This window comes from Cebus imitator, unplaced genomic scaffold (genome assembly GCF_001604975.1).
Source record: "Cebus imitator isolate Cc_AM_T3 unplaced genomic scaffold, Cebus_imitator-1.0 Scaffold239, whole genome shotgun sequence".
NCBI lineage: Eukaryota > Metazoa > Chordata > Mammalia > Primates > Cebidae > Cebus > Cebus imitator.
The window spans coordinates 770,664-790,885 of NW_016107554.1; the positions used below are offsets into that span (position 1 = coordinate 770,664).

Here is a 20,222-nt window from a genome sequence, read left to right on the forward strand (position 1 = left end):
AAAAGAGTTTCATAACCCAAGCAGCTTGGGGAATGTTAAGTAAAACAAATTTAACGAATTCTCTATCAGGACTCTTTGGAGCTGGTGTGCACTTTAAGTCTCTAAAAGAAAAACTAGCGTGCAGCTTTTCCTAAACATCCCTTGCCAAAGCACAGTTCGTCTCCCAGAACATGTATGACTCCTGTGGAAAAGTTTGAGAAGTGCTGCTACAGAGTAGAGGCATGAGAAACCCGCTAACTCCCTCTTAGAGAATTTTGTCATTACGTTATGTACTCAAGAATTTAACCTTCACGTATGAAATGAACGCTTTCCTTCCACGCCCCTGTGGAAGGGGGAGCAAGGTCAGGAGATCGCTCACAGGCCCCAGTCTTCTTTGCATTTCCTTTCCTTCTACCAACAGGACTGTACTAACCCAAGAGTGTAAACTAAAGAAAACCATGACTACAAGGTATGTATACACAGGGGCTTAACAGTTCTGAAAAGCAAATAGGACTGCAAGCTTAGGTTACAGCAACGCGTCCTGTGTGCCCTTTCAGCCCTCAGCATCTTTCCCTGTCACAGGCCAGAAGGTCATAAAACTGGTTTCTGAATTTCTGAGCCTAATGACCTGGAGAAAGTCCCCTAGTGAATCTGAACTTCAATCTGTAAAATGTGAACAATGTCTTTGCTAAGCTTACCCCCTGAATTGTTCCTTTTTTAAAAAAGTAGAGCCAATAATACAATACTGGTAAAAAGTACGTTTTTAAAAATGGAGCGCATTATGCCAGTATATTTTTATTACAGCCAAAACTGTCATTTCCGTTTAGGTGCTCTCATCCTAAACCTATGTGGCAACTAAATCAACGAAAGCTGAACATCCTGCATATCCTTTAACACTGAATCACTGGTATGACCATTTACTCCTCTGTTCAAAAGTCATCAGTGGCTCCACAAAGCTCATTCCTTGGTTATGAGTTTAATGCCCCTCTAGGGACTGGTCTTCACCTGTCTTTCTAGGTTTGGAACTGTAACCACTCTTCTAAAAAGCTTGGTATACTCGATTTGTAGGAGGATGAGAATAAAGGAAATAGATGCTTCTAAAGTTTTCTACCCTCAGTCTGACAAAATATCGTGCCGTTAAAAGAATCAGGAATTGGTTCCAAAAGTTCAAGGATGAGGGGAAGAACTGAAGAGCTCCATTTTAAAGTTACTGAGTATAATATGCTACAAAAGTTATCCTCAAAATTTTGGTCTCAAACCCCTTTACGCTCTTAAAAATTACAAGAACCAGCCGGGTATGGTGGCTCAAGCCTGTAATCCCACCACTTTGGAAGGCGAGGCAGGCGGATCACGAGGTCAAGAGATCGAGACCATTCTGGCCAACATGGTGAAACCCCGTCTCTACTAAAAATATCAAAAAAAATTAGCTGGGCGTGGTGGCGCATGCCTGTAGTCCCAGCTACCCGGGAGGCTGAGGCAGGAGAGTTGCTTGAACCCGGGAGGCAGAGGTTGCAGTGAGCTGAGATCACGCCACTGCACTTGGCTTGGCGCCTGGTCATGGAGCCAGGCTCTGTCTCAAAAAAAAAAAAAAAATACTGAGAACTTTGAAGAGCTTTTGTTTATATGGGTTAGAAAGTATCTGTTTGTATTTATTGCACTAGAAATTAAAAGTGAGAAAATTTTTAAACACAAGAATGCACAAGTATACATGTTCCATCAGCTGCCAGAGTTATGAGAGGTTGTGTAGCTTAGAGAAAATTCCACTGCACGTGTGTAAGTGAGAGTGAAAAGACAAATAACATCATTTAGAATCATTTAGTATCATGGTGAAGATAGTTTTATATTGTGGAACCCCTGAAAGGGTTTCAGAGACCTGTAAACAGTACCCGGGACCATACGCTGAGAAGCACTATGCTACCGCGTCATTGAGGTGGTTGTCTAACATGTCTCTGGAAACTTGGGACTTAAAGGGGAAAGTGTGAGGCTGAAGATATGAACTTGTGAACAAACAACAACAAAAAGATAGTTGAAGCCAAGAGCTTGGAAGATATGGGAGAAGACAGTAAAGGAAAAAAAAAAAAAACTTTGAGGAAGGGTATTTATGAAGACAAGGTTAAGAACAGAATGTGTAAATAATACCAAAAAATGCTGAATAAAAGCTAGAGGTTCTCAGGATCACTATAGGCAAAGAGAAAACGAGGTAAAGTGTGTCTCCTGCTAAAAGCAGATTGGAGAATGTAAGCCTGAGAGAAGACTACTCAATCCAACGATTTTTATTATTGTTTCTAACATAATTGTCATTCAGGATCTTTTAAGGTTTTCTCTTTATCTTTGTTAAGCAATGTGCTATGGCTTCGCTCTAATGAATCAAGGTGAATGTTTATCTTTATCCTGCTTAGGACTCCAACTGCAACTGAAATCTCAATACGTGTCCTTCCTTTAATTCTAAAAAACAATTCTATCTTCAAAATGGCTTCTCTTCATTCCTTCCAGTCTTTCCTTGCTGGAACATTCACTAAACATATAATGGAAACTCGGATTCAAGAGACACAGCCTTGCCTTTCCAGAACTATAGGATGAAAGGAGGATGAAGACTTGAAGGAACGGCTGGGTCAAGGAAGAACATTTTTATGGTAAGGGAAAATAGAAAGACAGCAGGTAGAAGGGTAAGACTCGGCCAGGAGGAGGAGTATTACTTTCTAAATATGAAGGAAGTAGAGTTGCAGGATAACCCGAATATTTCAAACAACGAGGAGAAAATAAGACAGCTCCCACTGGGATGGCTTTGGACTTCCCTGTAAAACAGAGATGATACAATTTGGTGAGAACAACGGCGGCAGGAGGGGGTTTGGGTGAGAAAGGTGAAGATGGTTTGAAGGGCTGCTGTGGACCCTGCAATACTTACTGAACAAGAGAGGAAGGGAACAAATACCCATGACAAAGGCATGCTGAGAGTCGCTGGCTAAGTCATAAGTTGTAGTAAACCCCAGCATAGCTTTGTGACTACAGCCAACAATTCTTGGCACCTCAAGATGTTAAACAACTGTCTGAGCACGTGGTCGTCTGTGTGGAGAGAGTGCCAGGGAGGACAGACTCAGAGATAATTCCCTTCTATGGAAAGGCTGGCCAGCAGGACAATATTCGTTTAATGTGTGTCTTGGTCGCAAAATCTCATAAACAAAGTCGTCTCTGAATTCTTTCCTTCAGAGGGCAATACAATCAACCCTGTTCCAGTCCACCCATAACAAGACTAAGTAAGGCAGAACTTTAGATGGGAGATCAGCAGAGTACGACACCCTTATCAACAGTTTTTCTGAACAAACAGAACATCTCTAGCGCAAATATTTGCTAGTTCTAGTCAGATTAACTGGACCTTCCTCCTGGAAAACTTCATTAATATTACACATACAATGTTTTCATCCAAACTGAGATGTATTGGGGAATAAAAGAGAGTGCTATTACTAATTAGGTAGCAACAGTGAGCACGTAATAAGACTGATCCAGGCAAAACAAAACATATGGCCCACCTTACTTATGCATGACCCAAACAGAATTGCAAAAAGCAGCACAGAAATGTATGGAACACATAGTTCCGTATGGTTGGTCACAGGAAAATAAGGATGCTTACCTACCCAGAAAATTGTGAGCAATCAGGACAGAAAGCCATTTCAAGGATGCCCTGTTTCACATATCCTAAGGGTTGTGGTTAGCTAAACTACAATAGCACAAGGCCAGTTTAGAATACAGTCTGAGGAAGAGGACCATTCTCCTCATGGAAGGATGTGTAATGCCCAGGAATCCCACAAGAGTCCAATCAGAGCAGGCTCTGCACCTGGTTGGTACCAAAACGCTTTCTTAAATGCCAGGTTTGGAAAAGATGGTTCCTTTTCCAAACTTGGCACTTCAAGGAAACACATTCTGACTGAAATAAGAATTCATTAATAAAATCAAGTTCAAAATTAAAAGTGTGAGTTTCCTAGCAGCTTATGAGGACAGGGCATAAAAAGAGATACTTTTTAGGTTAAAAAAAAAAATGTGCTAAGTAAGCTTTTCTTTAGAGCCTTACTGCTAAAGCACTATGTCTTTGCTACGCAAAGTATGGGCCGTGAACTAGTAGCAATAGCATCCCTATGAAACTTGATAGAAATGAAGAATCTTGGGTTCCAGTTTATACCTACTGAATCAGGATCTGCACGTACAAGATGTCCAGGTAATTCTCATGCCCATTAGAGAGGCACTAAAAACAGAGGCCAGGTGCAGTTGCTCATGCCTGTAATGTCAGCACTTTGGGAGGCTGAGGCAGGAAGATCACCTGAGGTCAGGAGTTCGAGACCAGCCTGGCCAACATGATAAAACCTCATCTCTACTAAAAATACAAAATTTAGCCGGGCATGGTGGTGTACTCCTGTAATCCCAGCTACTTGGGAGGCTGAAGCAGGAGAATCACTTGAACCCAGGAGGTGGAGGTTGCAGTCAGCTGAGATCACACCATTGCATTTCATCCTGGGCAACAAAAGTGAAACTCTATCTCAAAAGAAAAAAAAAAAAAAAGGCAGCAGCATATTAAATTAACTACTGAAAGAAGGAAAAGGTTCTTTTTTTTGTTTGTTTTTGAGATGGAATCTGGCTCTGTCACCCAGGCTGGAGTGCAGTGGCCCCATCTTGGCTCACTGCAACCTCCACCTCCCAGGTTTAAGCCATTGCCCCTCCTCAGCCTCCCTAGTAGCTGGGACTACAGGCACACACTCCCATGTCCAGCTAAGTTTTTTTTGTATTTTTAGTAGACACAGGGTTTCACCATGTTGGCCAGGCTGGTCTCAAACTCCTGACCTCAGGTAATCCACCCACCTCAGCCTTCCAGTGTGCTAGGATTATAGGCCTGAGCCACCTCGCCCAGCCAGGAAAAGATTCTTGAGCTCAGTATCCTCCTCTGAGACAAGTAGGACACTCCTTGCTCACCTCTAACTCAAATTTGATGCTGCAGGTTGGGAAGGGATTGACCCTGGAGCAGATAGTAAAGCTGCAGGCCGTGGCTTTCTACTGGCTGCCTCTCAGCAACATGAGCAGGCTGCTACTCATCACTGCTGACTTTGACCTAGGGAGCTGCTTGGCCTTGAACATGTTTGAAGATGTGGCCCAGTGCATACCTCCTTGAACAGTAAATGGTTTAAAATGCCAGGTCACAATGAAAACACAGACCAAAAGTTCAATCCACTTAATCCCGTAAGTAAAACAACAGAAATATAAAAATTTCTGTCTCCATTAAAGCACTCCTCTCCAATCTTTTTAAATCGCACATGAGATATTCCCCATATATGGAAGCTATTGAGTTTTGAGAGAGAAAACAAAAAGTAAACATGGACTACTTCAAAGAAAAGCCCACTAGTTTTTTATTTTGTCTTTATAACAAGTAAAAAAAAAAAATTACTTTTTCAACCAACCTGATAGCATGGATCCCTCATTAGTAGCCTCAGACAGATTAACACTCTCAGAAAATGAATAGATGGGGCTCGATTAACCCACTCTCTGAAAAAAGAAAACAACAGAACATGTTCATGTTTAAAAGCCCAGCGTGACAATTCATAAAAATGCAAGGCTATGAAAGAGTATAATGAACACGAGCAGCACTTAGTTTTTTTGCCCTGGGGACTGTTATTTGGTACTTGAACACTTGACCCATTTTAATTCAAAACACATTTAAACCATTTTTATCAGTGTGGAGGAGAGGCCCCCCCCCAAACTTATATGGTTCTTGCCACCACCCTTACTGACCCAGTCATATTTCACATATTTCAAGGTAACCTAAGATCAAAAGAAATAGCTAAATGTTCCAAAATTTAGGTAGGTCCAACTTAGTAAGAATGTATCCCCTAACAACTTGGTACCCATTGGAAAAAATAATACATTATATCAAAAGATGATGTTCATAACCACACTTATGTATTAATGGAGGTGTGTGCATTAGTGGACACAAACCAACTTCTCAAGCCTGGAAATCAGTTTAGACTTCACCCTCCTTGTTTTCTCTTCCCCCTGACTTTCATAGAGTACTTGTTTTTTTGTTTTGTTTTGTTTTGTTTAATCATTGCAACCACTGAAAATACAGCTTCTGAAAGATATGCCATCAGCTAAAAGAAGGGAGGGTGACCTAACTTTGAAATCACAAACTGCCTTCAGTTCTTCATTCTATATGTGATGGATGCTGAGTAGCACTGAGGGGGCTTTTGGTTTTGTTTTTTTAGAAAATTGAAAATATCTCACAGTGCCTCCTGAGAGTTCTCTGCAGCCCTGGGGCAGTTTGGTGCTCTGTTTGGGAAACACCATGATAAAGTATTTTTATTAGATTAGTTTCCCCGGAAGCAGACCCTGAGATGAAGATGAAGTGCGTGCAAATTAATGATTGAAAGCATGCTCTCAGGAGAGCCCAGTAAGAGAATGGGAGGAACGGGAATAGGAAGAGGAGAAATCCAAGCGAGGGTGTGGCATCAGGCAAAATCTCCCCCAACACGATCCCACAGTGGGGCTCTGGAATGTAAGTTACCCCTGAGAGTTGTCCTGTGCTGAGGTAAGGGCACTGGGCTTTTCTATACTGCTGAAGCTGTTGCGATTGGCCAAGAGCTGCAGGAGGGACTGATGGAACATTCCCAGACACTACCACTGGCTCTCTGTGCCTGCAGGCAAGGCAGACTCAAGGAACCTGGGGGTGACTGGTGCAAGCGTTGCTGGACAGGAAGGGGCCAAAACCGAAAGGGTGAGGATGGGAGGATTCCGGGCAAAACACCACCACCACGCTACAGTTCTACAGTGAAACTCAGCAGAACCCTTTGAAATCAAAGTCACAGTCACTGGAGAAGTCATATTATGACAGAAACTGAAGGTGTATTTACCACAGGTCTGTTCAGAGGGGGAACAAAAACAAAAACTGGATTTTTGCTTTGAATATTGGATATAGCCAATATCCAAAATACCATCATCAGATTTCTAAAGATCAACTTAAATTAAAAGTATCACTTCAACAGCATCGAATGCTACAAGCATTCACTCCACTAATTTTGAGAGGCTTCCAAAGTATGTTTCTTTAGCAAAGAATGATTTAGTTGCATCCTTTCACAGGTCTTTAAAATAAGGACAATTGCAATTTTGTAATGTTATTGAAAGAAGCCAGACACTAATCCAATTCAGAGGTGGTCACAGGGTGTTGCACCCAGCAGCCACTCAGATATGCACTGATGACCAATTCTCTGATTTAAACCAGTGTTGTAAAGGATTGGTCTCAGTTTAGGTACCTCTCACTTAGATTTAAAACTAAGGGAGCTCCTCAGTCCAGAGAGAATCCCTCCACTGGCATGCCTCTATGAGCTCAGAAGGTGAGGTTAGCTTAGAAGCAGGAAGTCGGGGTAGGGATAGTCTATGCTCTTTGGTGACACCCACATCCTTCCTGACCCTGCTGGGCCACTGTGAACAATTTCTATTTTGTTGCTCAGCTGTCCCACATCCAGTTATAGTTAGTAGTAAACGTAGTCAAGGTTTTCAGCCAGTTTCCAATGTTGCTTCACAGGCTATAGAATGTGCACGGTGCAAGGTGCGTTTCACATCAGTTATTGAGGATACTTGTAACCAAGGAGTTGGAGCAACAGAGCCCAGACTGAAACCAGAACCTGTGGCTTCCTGACTCTCAGTTTGATAATTAGCATGTCTGAAACTGACTTGATGAACTTCCCCTCAGGTCTGATCCTTCAAGTCATCTAGGTGACCAGACAGAAACCCTTGGTGGTGTTCTTGCCTCCTCTATTTCCCTCACATTCTTTGCCAATTCCTTAGCAAATACTGCCTGCTCTGCCTTTAAAATATCTGTCTCCACAACCTGGCCGCTTCTCACTATCCCCTCCACCCCGATCTGGGCTCAAGCCACCATCATCTTTTGCTTGAACCATTGCAAAAGCCTCCTACCTGGCATCTTTGCTTCCAGCTTTGCCCCTCCTGTGCGCTCTCACATCTGCCAAGATGATTCTCCATTCACGTCATTCCTTGGCCCAAGCCCTCCAACAGACCCCATCTCGTTCAGCGTAAAAACCAACGTCCGTACCATGACTCACAGGCCCTCCAGGGCCTGGCCTCACCAGTATACCTCTGTCCTTACCTCTTTCCACTGCCCCTTGTTCACTCCCTCCCAGCCATGCTGACCCTCTCATTTCATGGCTGGGCCAAGGTCCAGTGCCTAAGGTGCTTCCCATGAAACCCTTCTGTGGCTTTTCAACACTGGAACCTCATAAAGAATTTCAAAGATGTTCTCCGTGACATGAGGCCAGTCGCCTGCAGTTGTTCTAACCACGGTATGTTGTGGTGCAGAAGTGGCCAGCACAGCCCAGACTGATCTCCTGAGGTGAGGAAGGGAGGCTGAGCACTGTCATGCACTGGAACTTGGAAACAGAAGGTGGTCCCAGCCAGGTGACACTTGCTCACACTGCCCTCCAAGCTAGTTCCATAGTGGTACTTAGTGCACACATTAGCAAAAGCCTAAAACACAAAGCATTTTCTATTTCATACTCAGCTAAGAAAAAGTGAGAGAGATCATGGAAGCTATTCTAGACTAAAATCCATGTAATTTCTCCACATCTCCTGCCTCCACAGCTGATCTGTTTGTGTATCCAACAAAAATAAAGATGTGCCCCTTGTCAAACAGAGCAATTACTTGAGCTGTGGACCCAAGCCACCTATTGCCTGTCCTGTCCCAGGTTGATCCTTGGCCTCTGGGTACAGTTCAGCTTTGTCTCCTCTATGATCCTGAGAAATCTAACTCTGCCCCAAAACCTGCATATCTCAAACCTGAGTGAATAAGAACCCCCTTCCTCAGAGTTAGATGAACATCTGTAGTGGCCGCCACTAGAAGTGCTTCTCCCCACCCCACCCCACCCGTACTCCACCCCAAGCCACTCACCATTCCTTCCACCCACAAAGACTGACCTCATGGGAAGGAGGCTGATAGGTAGGCTCCTCCCAAAGCCTTGTATTCCTGAGTGCTCATTATAAATTAGAGTCCCCCAGCAAGGCCTGGCTCTGTGCAGAGATGTTGAGTAAGATGTGCAAAGAACATCGCTGGCTGAGAATGACCCTTCTTCCCATCACCAAGACTCCTGGCTCCTGGCAGCTGTGCTGCCCACCACAGTTGCCATGAACACCTCAGCCCCTCCTCTGGCCCAAGCACCTTGTCAGTGACCCCTTTTTGCCAAGGGGACAAAGCCCAGTTTCTTCTGAAAATAGAGTCAGGATTCAACCAATCCTGAAACTGCCAGCCAGACAGAATTATCTGAGGCCACATCAGTAACTGTACTATGGTTCATCCTGATTTCAGATCGGACATACCAGCATTGGGAAAAATAAACCAAATCTGAAATACATTTTGAATTCAAAATCATCTATGGGGCATTTATTTAAAATATGGTTATTCTGGCTGGGCACAGTGGCTCACACCTGTAATCCCAGCACTGTGGGAGGCCGAGGTGGGCAGATAACCAGAGGTTGGGAGATCGAGACCAGGCGGCCAGTATGGTGAAACCCCGTCCCTACTAAAAATACAAAATTAGCCAGGCGTGGTGGCGCATGCTTGTAATCCCAGCTACTAAGGAGGCTGAGACAGGAGAACCGCTAGAACCCCGGAGCCAGGATCACACCATTGCACTCCAGCCTGGGCAAGAAAAGCCAAATTCTGGCAAAAAAGAAAGAGAAAAAATAAACATACATACACACACACACACACACACACACACACACACACACACACACGCGGTTATTCTAGGCTCCTAATTCAAAGAGGATATCTTTCATCTTTATGATTAGGAAGCGGGTACATGACAAGTTTCTCTTTCAGGTACTGGGCTTAGCTAAAGACAGCATGTAGCCTGAAGTGCAGGGCAAAGATACTACAATCCAAAGACCTAAAGGAAATAATGATCAGGTTGCAACAGCTGCTAGCAACCTAGTGATGCTGAATGCTAATTACTTTTCATTATTTAAAGGAAAAGTCATGGGACATTTTAAGAGATGATTCATGCTACAAATATGTGTTCACTTGGTATTTTTACTGTTAGCCATATACAATCTTCATGAGGACATTTCATGACTTTTTCAGTGACTTTTCATATTAATATAAATATAAAAAGTTTGTTTCCTTCCCACCTCCCAGGAAAAAGTATAGAACAAAAATTCTGGAATAGTTTTTTTTAAATAAAGAAGTGTACATAAATGAAGAATTCCAGGAAAATCTCAGAGTTGAAAGTTCTGTTCCAACCAAATGGCATTTTTGTTTTGTTTTGCAATTTGGGAACTGAACCCAAAGCTATTAATATTTCTACGTGGCCTCTGCTGCTGTAAATGTAAATAGAATTCCTGGTGGCTGAGTTCTCTGGCTTCTCGCTGACCTCTGAAAGAGCAGTTGTTCCTTCCTTGGCTCTCAGCCCTTAAACCACTGCAAGGACGGGTGCATGGGATGAAGTGCTGGTGTTGAAGGGGAATTGCATGCTCCGTAAGACAATATATATATATCCGTTTGCCAAGAGCTAGAGGACTAGGAAACACACAGCTTAGTGCAACTGGAGAATCACAGTGAATAATAGTGACAGATTATAAAGATGGGCATCTTTATTTTACTGACTCAGTAATTGCAGCCTGGAAGAGCTGAACGTCTGCTCAGTACACAGCTGCACAGTAAGTAACAGAGCCAGGTGCCAGACTCCCTTCCAGTGCTCCTGCCATCCCTCCCCTCCACCTAAATCTATACAAAGGATGGCTGAAGAGAAAGTGACTCCACAGATACGTTTAATATGGGAACAGTCGCATTCAGCAGAGTGGCACGGGGGCAGCCCTGAAAAACCTGTCTGTCTGCAAAGATAGTATTTCTCTAGAGGCCATGTCTCAATATAGCAGCCACACAGAGAAGCAAATTCATAAGCGGGCAAATATTTGTCCCCCTTGTGACTGAACTTACGCCACTGTTTTCACAGGACTATTAATACATGGCAGCGTGACCAGCTCCTGCTGCCCCTGTCCATGACCACCTGCCATTCTGCTGTCAGCATCAGGTGCCATGTTCTGCCATCAAAAGAAAGAGAAGGAAAAGCACTGGAGACACAATATCTGAAAGGGGAAAGAGTAGCCGGGGTTTCAGCTTCTTGCACAGTTAAGAGAAGCCAATATGTGACGTGAGGGTTCTAAGCAAAACATCAGTCACGAAGCTGTGCTGTTACAAGAAAGCAGGGGGAACTGAACCCAGGCACCGATGCAAAGGGCAGAGGTGGCAATGCTGACCGCCACTTGTAGCACACTCTGTCTCTTTGATGTCACAGCCCTTTTCACATTGTAGTACTGTTTTCATTAACACGTAAGATAAACCAAAAGAACCTGCCATCTTTGACTCAGTGTTTAAAAATGGAGGAATTCAAACCTGTTTCAGAATAAATATCACCTCAAATTCTTAAGACAGAATCCTATGTTTTTGGAGAGTTGCAAAAGTAAAATTCACATCAATGCAAAACTTTAAAAACAAAAATACAAGAATATATGTGAAGAAATTCATCCTACATGATTATTTAGGGAATTCTCACTGACTTACTTTACTATGCTTAATAGGTCTTTGTTCTTTGTCTGTGTCCCCCACTAAACCTAGCATGGAATGTGCACCCAATCAGGAGCCCATCAAATGGATCATGTTGGCCTCTAAAATCAGGATATAAATGGGCATTCTTAGAAGCCTTTCTTTATACAATTAATGAAAATTTCAGAATGTTTTCAAATATTTAATATATGCTCATCACCTGTGATCAGCCAAGTACTGTTACAAGCCCAGAAGTACAGCAGAGGACAAACCCATGCACTTGTACTCATGAACTTACATTCTGATCACAAAAACAAGTGAAAATGCGTATCAGGTGGTGGCTGGTGGAGAATAATCAAGGTTCAGGATTTATTGAGTACTGGGTGTGCTATTTTAAGACAAGTCGGAGAACAGTTCTTTGATAAGATTAGCATCTGAATGCTTTCAGGGATTGAGCCATATGGATGTCCAGGTCAGAGCAGTAGAGCAGTTAAATACATAGTCCCTGAAGTGGGAATACTATAATCTGCAAAGAATAGCAAGGAAGCAAGTAGGATTGGAGCAGAGTGAGCAAAGATAGAGCAATAGGGGTTGGGGTGAGACAGATAGCAGAAGCCAGAGCTTTAAGGGCTGTGTAAAATAAGAACAGGGCCTTTGGATTTTTTTATTCAGGGAAGTCACTGGAAGGCTCTGGGCAGAGGATTGACATAACCTGACTGAGATTTTGAATGGATTCTTCTAAATGCAGTGTTGAGAACAGAGTATAAAGAGCCAAGCATCAAAAGCAGGGAGCCCTGTTAGCCTAGTGCAATGGTCCAAGCAAGAAATGATGGCAGTTTGGACTAGCTGATGGGGAACACTAAAACTGAGGCATTCTCTCATTCTGCGTGAGAAATATCAAAGCACTATTTTAAACATGTTAACTTTGAGATGCTTAAAGAAGGAAGAGCCCACAAATCAATATGTGTAACAAAAGATGAATTTTCAGCAAAAGAGAGTGATATGGTTTGGCTGTGGGAGGGACATGTTGTGGGAGGGCCATGTTGTGGGAGGGTCCTGGTGGGAGGTAATTAAGTCATGGGGGCAGGTCTTTTCCGTGCTACTGTCATGATAGTGAATAAGTCTCATGAGATCTGATGGTTTTAAAAATGGGAGTTTCCCTGCACAAGCTCTCTTTGCCTGCTGCCATCCATGTAAGACGTGCCTTGCTCCTCCTTGCCTTCCACAATGATTCTGAGGCTGCCCCAGCCACATGGAACTGTAAGTCCATTAAACTTTTTTCCTGCATAAATTACCCAGTCTCAAGTATGTCTTTATCAGCAACGTGAAAAGGGACTTAGAAGGCCCCATTTCTTAAAGCAAAGCAGAGAGGAAAATTTAGGAAAGGGCAGGCTTCACAAGGCTGTTTAGGAAGTGGTTGATTTTTAGCTGTGGAAATACAATTCCTGGAATGTGACTATCAGTTACTGCCTGGCTCTCAGAAAGTCGTGTACTGAGGAGAAACTGTCATTTATCGATTTGGCCAGGTTTAAAACTGGTTCTGGTGGTTACCTGTAGCCAAAGAACAACCAGTTCTTTCCTGGGAAGGTAGGAACATTTTCATTGCATGCCTGTTGACAACCAAGTAAATGAGCTACACAAGCAATAGTAAATAGCAAATCTGGTGACCAAAGTGACACTTTCCCTGGTGCACCAAAACAAATTTTAAATGTGCATCGATTAGTAAAGAACAAGGGAATCAGTGAGGCATTAAAGAAAAGAGACCAGCCAAGGCTTTGTCTTGGGACCTTGGACTTCGACCCATCTCCCACACCTATCAAATGAGGCTGAAGAAGGTTTTCTTCAAAGTCCATTCTACCTCTACAATTTCGTGACTTTTTTGGTATATGTAGTCATCCCTTGGTATCCGCAGGAGTTCTGGGATCCCCATGGCCACCAAAATCCACAGAACATACACACTTTCTCTCATACACTATAAATCATCTTAGATTACTCATAATACCTAATATGATATAAATGCTATGTAAATATTTTATTGTGTTTTTATTGTTTTTCCTGAATACTTTTTTAATTTGCAGTTGGTTGAATCTGATGATGCAGAACCCTTGGATACCAAGGGTTGACTGTGTGTGTGTGTGTGTGTGTGTGTGTGTGTGTGTGTGTGTACACATTTACCTAAAATACCCCAGATAACATTGCATGAGAAATAGAGTAAAAGAGAGGCAAAAAGACACGTTTATATTCTCAATGATCCAGGTGTTTAAAAAGTTCTACTCTGGGTAAAGGCAGAAGGTAGTTTTGTATGTGCATAATAATCTATCAAATAAGTGAAGGAAAAAAAGCATAAAATTGTTAAAAGATTTAAAAGAAATACATCAAAAATTAATGCAGCTATTTCTAAGGGTGGTATAAACAGCAAATTTTCATGTTTTTATAAGTTTGTGTTTTCCAAATTTTTAAAAGCAATCAAAATAATTTAATGCAAAGAAATTCTAAATGAACAATATTAGCCTCAATGTTCCCCAAAAAACCAGTGTCAATGGCTTGAGCAGGGGATAAAAGACCTGCAAAGAGGTGAGGACAGAGTGCCTCAGGCAAAGGACTAGCATGGTCAAAGGATCAGAGGTGACAGAAAGAATAACTTTCAAAGGAACAGAAATTTCACTCTGACCTCAATAAGTCCAGGAGAGAAACTGGACAGCATAAGGAGATGAGGCCAAGAAGGAAAAAGACTCAAAGAACTCTGTGAACCCACTAAGGAGTGGGCCATTAGAGGATTTTTTAGTACATAAAGATACAAACCTGGCCGGGCGCAGTTCCTCACGCCTGTAATCCCAGCACCTTGGGAGACCAAGGCAGGTGAATCACCTGAAATCAGATGTTCAAGACCAGCCTGACTAACATGGCAAAACCTTGTCTCTACTAAAAAATACAAAAATTGGGTGGGCATGATGGCATGCACCTATAATCCGAACTACTCAGGAGGCTAAGGCAGGAGAATCACTTAAACCCAGGAGGTGGAGGCTGCAGCGAGCTGAGATCAGGCCACTGCACTCCAGCCTGGGTGCATCTCCAAAAAAAAAAAAAAAAGAGACACAAACCTCAAGATTTTGCAGCCTTAATGATCCTTTTTTTTTCCTCATTTTTTGTGTTTGACTTGAAGCCTTTTTTTTTTTTTTTTTTTTTTTTTTTTTGAGATGGAGTCTCGCTCTGTCGCCCAGGCTGGAGTGCAGTGGTGTGATCTCGGCTTACTGCAACCTCCACCTCCTGGGTTCAATCGATTCTTCCTTTTTTTGTTGTTGTTTTATATATAAATTATATAATTTAAATATATATATATATATATTTAGAGACAGGGTTTCACCATGTTGGTCAGGCTGCTCTTGAACTCCTGACCTCAGGTGATCCGCCTGCCTCAGCCTCCCAAGGTGCTGGGATTACAGGCGTGAGCCACCACGCCTGGCCTTGAAGCTTTGTCTCTGGGGAAGTTCTCAACTATCTGGCAGACTTTACCAAGCTGACCAGACTTCTTTTTTCTTAGGCAATACAGAAACTTCAAAGGCCTCTACTGGCCTCTATACTGGCTGAAGAGATAAATTCATAGAAAAGGCATCTTTTCATTAGCTTCATCTATTTCAAGAATTTATTCATAACACTGAAGAGATTCCCCCTGCATCCTAACTTCTGGTCCTCTCATCTCACCTCCCTCTGTGATGGGGTCTGGATAGTCAGTACTGAGGACCAGGTAAAGACTGAAAGGAAAAGAGTCACTTGTTTTATGATCTAGGCCTGGAGTGGACATGGATAACAAATTCTTTGATAGCTAAACAAATAACCATATTACTCCTCTTGGTTATAAGTATCTGTGATGTTCTCAGAATACTTTTTACGATAATTTCTAATAACATTGTGATGTTTTCTCCTAATTCAAGAAGTTTTCTCTTACACATAGTGCAAGCATACTTCTCATCTAGACTCCTTACAGACTCATTTCCAAAATTCTTCAAATTGGTAGCAGATATGTCAGGAAACTGGTGTATAAAACAATAAGGATACTAATTCATTCTTTTTAGAAAAGTAAATTAATTTTTTGAGAAATAAGGTCATACTAAATGGTTTCTTCCAACTCATTCCAACTACAATGAGCAACTGGGACAAGCTTACCTCTAGTTACAGGCAAGGGAAGAGGTATATCCTGGTTATTCTAGAACAATAGTACCAGAACGAGGCCAGTTAAGTAAACCCACTTCAAAATAACACCAAATGTTGTATTAAAGAGCAGAAGGAAAGATTGAAACATCATCTTAAAAAATAAATTATGAAACCAAGATGTATTATATTTTACATTTAATAACATTTAAGTTATACTGCGACATTGTCCTGGTAAATAGAATAAAGTAAGAATGAATTCCGCTGACATTTCTGGCATACTTTTTCTGAAAAAATAATCATATAACATGATCCAACATTTGTTCTTAAATTTTTGATTTTGCAAGAAAACGAGGTTCATTTTTATGAATATATTTTTTCCCAAAGTCCTCTCCTATTCTTTGTTTCTCAAAACATACCCTCATTATCTTCCTTGCTAACACTCTCTTCCTTAATTGTCAGGTGGCCTGTTTCTGCCTGAGCCTGATGCGTCATATTCTACCAGCTCAGCTTCATCACTTTCAATAATTTCATAAAATTCTACATCTTTAGCCAGATTTGCAAGTCTGTTTCGCAAATCAATAATATAATGCCTCATAATATGGAATCTTCACACCAGCAAGGAATGGACTGACAAAGAGGAATCCCAAAGAAGCAGCTTTACACAAGACATATCTGAATGGAGGTCAATTTTATAAGAGGTCAATTAATTAGAGAATATGATAATGTTTTTATAACTTTTACTTCCCATCACAGCTCATAACAACCTGGTCTTGGATACCAAGCACTCTTTGTGCTTTCCTGTTCAGGCAGATGAGATGGAAATGGAATCAAACACTACTACAGACAAATGATGTCATGACAGAAAAGAAAAAAGATTGTAATTTAAAAAAAGAAAAAAAAAAAAAGATTGGAAGACCAAAATTTGTTTCCATATCCTGCCACACATTGAGATTAGTTACCGGGAGTAACAGTTCAAGAGACCTGACTAGGGGCATTTTGTACTTGCTTCCTCCACTAAGAAGAAACAAAATAGTGAGTAGATAATTATGCCTCAAACAGGTCACCCAAAAGAGAATACTGTAATTCAATAGACAAGTGGTAGGCAATACCTAAAGTAAAGAAGGAGAAGGAAGTGAGGCAGCCTGCTCAGCCAAGATGAGCTGGGACTCAAGAGAGACTACAATACAGGGAAAGTGTGAGTGAGAGACCCTCAGTGGTTCACATTATCACCATGGACTCCTGTAATCCTAGCCATGGGAGAGCCCCTTGACCCAGAGCCATGCACAGTGGCTCAAGCCTGTAACCCCAGTACTTTGGGAGGCCGAGGCAGGTGGATTACTTGAGGTCAGGAGATTGAGACCAATCTGGCCAACATGGTAAAAACCTGTCTTTCCTAAAACTACAAAAATTAGGTGGGTATGGTGGCGGGCACCTGTAATCCTAGCTACTCACAAGGCTGAAGCAGGAGAATCACTCAAACCTCGGAGGTGGAGGTTGCAGTGAGATGAGATCGCACCATTGCACTCCAGCCTAGTCAACAAGAGCCAAACTCCGTCTTAAAAAAAAAAAAAAGAACATTGTCTTCAATAGACTCGCAGCCTAGCAGCACTGGAGCTGAGGTGCAAGAGAAGCATGAGCCGTTGCCTGCAGGGCTTAGGCACAAGCAACCGTGAGCTACCACACCCAGATAGGAGGCATGATAAAGACACAGGCTGCCACCAGGGCTGACCAAGGCACCATTCTAGAGTCCCAACCCCAAGAGAAGGTACACTATCCTGGAGGCCAGCAGTGCTGGGACAGAGGTGCAAGAGAAGAGCTGGCTGTTTGCCCTGGGGCTTAGGGACAAGCAATCATGGGCTACCATACCTGGGGCTGAGGCAGAAGTGGGACACATGCTTACCATCTGCTGGCCTAGGCTGCCATCACTAAAAACACATCACCTCCCACCACCACCACCCAGTGGCATTCTGCCAGTGGCCTAGAGGTTTCCCTGTTCCTGCCTACCACGGCCAACACCTGTAAACATAACTGTGGGGCCCTGAGGACCAGCCTGCCTAGCCCAGCTTCACCCTCCCCTCCATACAAAAGCATATAGTCCAGGGACCAGGGGATTTCCCAACCCAGTGTACCACCATTGGCACCTAAACTCTCCTCCCAAGGGCCTGAAGTAGAGCCCACCCACCAAGCCACTATAACCATAGCTAGCACCTATGAGCATGTGCTGCCTACAGGCCTGGAAACCAGTCTGCCCAGCCCATTGCCGCCACCACCAACACCAGCATGTACCACTTGGGACCCAGAGGGTAATCCTTCAACTGCCACTATCATCACTCATCCCACACCAGCTGCCCAAGGGCGTGAGAACCCTTCTACCTGTCCAGCCCATGGTTGCCACTACTGGCATCCAAGTAAGCCACCTGGAGTCCCAAGAAGAAACCCACCTGGACCTGCTAACACTGGTGCAAGAGTATGCCATCCAGGTCCCCAGGATAGGCATGCTATCCCACTGCTTCCTCACCTGAAGACTAAAGACTAGCCTACCTGGTGTCCCAGTCTCCAGCAAAACTACACCACAGCCTCCAGGAATAACTACACACTAAGCCACTGAGGAAATCTCAGATACCACAGACACTGTTTATAGAGAAAGAAATCATACAGATACTGTGCAACTGTACTCACCCAAAATCAAAGCCAAAGTACCCTACCCAACCAACATTATAGATTCATGCTCAGGAGAAAGTCCTCCCATATGAAAGCCAATTTTAAAAATTAGATGCGCAGATATCAATGTAAGGACACAGGAAACATGAAAAAACAAGGAAATACGATACCTCCAAAGGAGAGCAATGATTATTCAACAATAGATCCTAATCAAAAATAAATTCACAAAATCATGCAAAAAGAATTCAAGTTATTGTTTCAAAATAAGTTCAGTGAGATACAAGAAAAGTCCAAAAAATATATAAATAAATCAGAAAAACAATTCAGGATACAAATTAGAAATTTACCAAAAAGAACCAAAGAGAAATTCTTAAACTAAAGAATTCATTGAATAAATACAAAATATATTCAAAAGCCTCAAAAACAGACTAGATCAATGATAAATGTTAATGGTAAAGGGATCAATCTAGCAAGAGGAAATAATAATGCTAAATATTTGTGCAACTAACACTGTAGCACCCAAATTCATAAAGCAAATATTACTAGATAAAAAGAGAGAGATAGACTCATATAATAATAGTGAGAGACTTTAACACGCCCACTCTCAACAGTAAACAGAGGTTCTAGACAGAAAATCAACAAACACACACTGGATTTAAACTGGACATTAGACCAAACGAACATAACAGATGTTAACAGAACATTTTATCCAAGAACTTAGCAACTGCAGAATACAGTTCTTCTCCTCAGTATATAGACCAGTCTCCAGAATAGACCATGTTAGGCTACAAAATAAGTCTCAACACATCTTTAAAAAGTGAAATCATATTAAGTATCTTCTCAGAGCAGAATGAAATAAAACTAAAAATCAATAACAAGAGGAACTTTGGAAACTACACAAATACATGGAAATTAAACATTTGCTCCTGAATGACCACTGGGTCAATAAAGAAATTAAAATGTAAATCGAAAAATTTATTGAAACGAATGAAAGTGGAAACACAACATACCCAAACCTATAGGACACAGCAAATGCTGTACTAAGAAGGAAGTTTAGGCTGGGTGCGGTGGCTCACACCTGTAATCCCAGCACTTTAGAAGGCTGAGGCAGGCAGATTACCAGAGGTCAGGAGTTCAAGACCAGCCTGGCCAACATGGTGAAATCCCATCTCTACTAAAAATGCAAAAATTAGCTGGGCATGGTGGTGCGCGCCTGTTATCCCAGCTACTCAGGCCAAGGCATGAGAACCACTTGAACCCAGGAGGTGGAGGTTGCAGTGAGCTGAGATCATGCCACTGCCCTCCAGCCTGGCAAAAGAGTGAGACTCTGTCCTAGAAGAAGAAGAAGAAGAAGAAGAAGAAGAAGAAGGGGGGGAGGAGGAGGAGGAGGAGGAGGAGGAAGAAAGTTTATAGCAATAAAATGCTTACATCAAAAAAGTAGAAAGATTTTTAAACAATCTCACAATGCACCTCAAGAAACTAGCAAAGCAAGAACAAACCAAACCCCAAATTAGCAGAAGGAAAGAAATAAAAAAGATCAGAGCAGAATTAAACAAATTAGAGACTAAAAAACAATACTTAAAGCATCAATGAAACAAAAAGTTGGTTCTTCAAAACGATAAACAAGATTGTTGAACCACTAGTTAGACTAACAAAGACAAAAAGACCCAAATCAAAATCAGAAATGAAAAAGGAGACAATATAACTGACAACACAAAAATATAAAAGATCATCAGAGATCATCATGAACAATTACATGCTAACAAACTGAAAAACCTAGAGGAAATGGATAAATTCCTGGAAACCACAACTTTCCAAGGTAGAAGCAAGAAGAAATTAA

At 42.2% G+C, this 20,222-nt stretch overlaps 1 protein-coding gene across 6 annotated transcripts in view; it reads right to left on the reverse strand.

The window, feature by feature from the left end:
- Positions 1 to 20,222, reverse strand: part of NEK10 (NIMA related kinase 10) — a 247,454-nt gene that overhangs the window by 195,345 nt on the left and 31,887 nt on the right. For all 6 annotated transcript variants that reach the window (XM_017498233.2, XM_017498232.2, XM_017498230.2 and 3 more), the window contains exon 6: positions 5,421 to 5,505. In XM_017498233.2, coding sequence (XP_017353722.1) covers positions 5,421 to 5,505 — 85 coding nt within the window. The remainder of the gene's footprint in view (positions 1 to 5,420; positions 5,506 to 20,222) is intronic.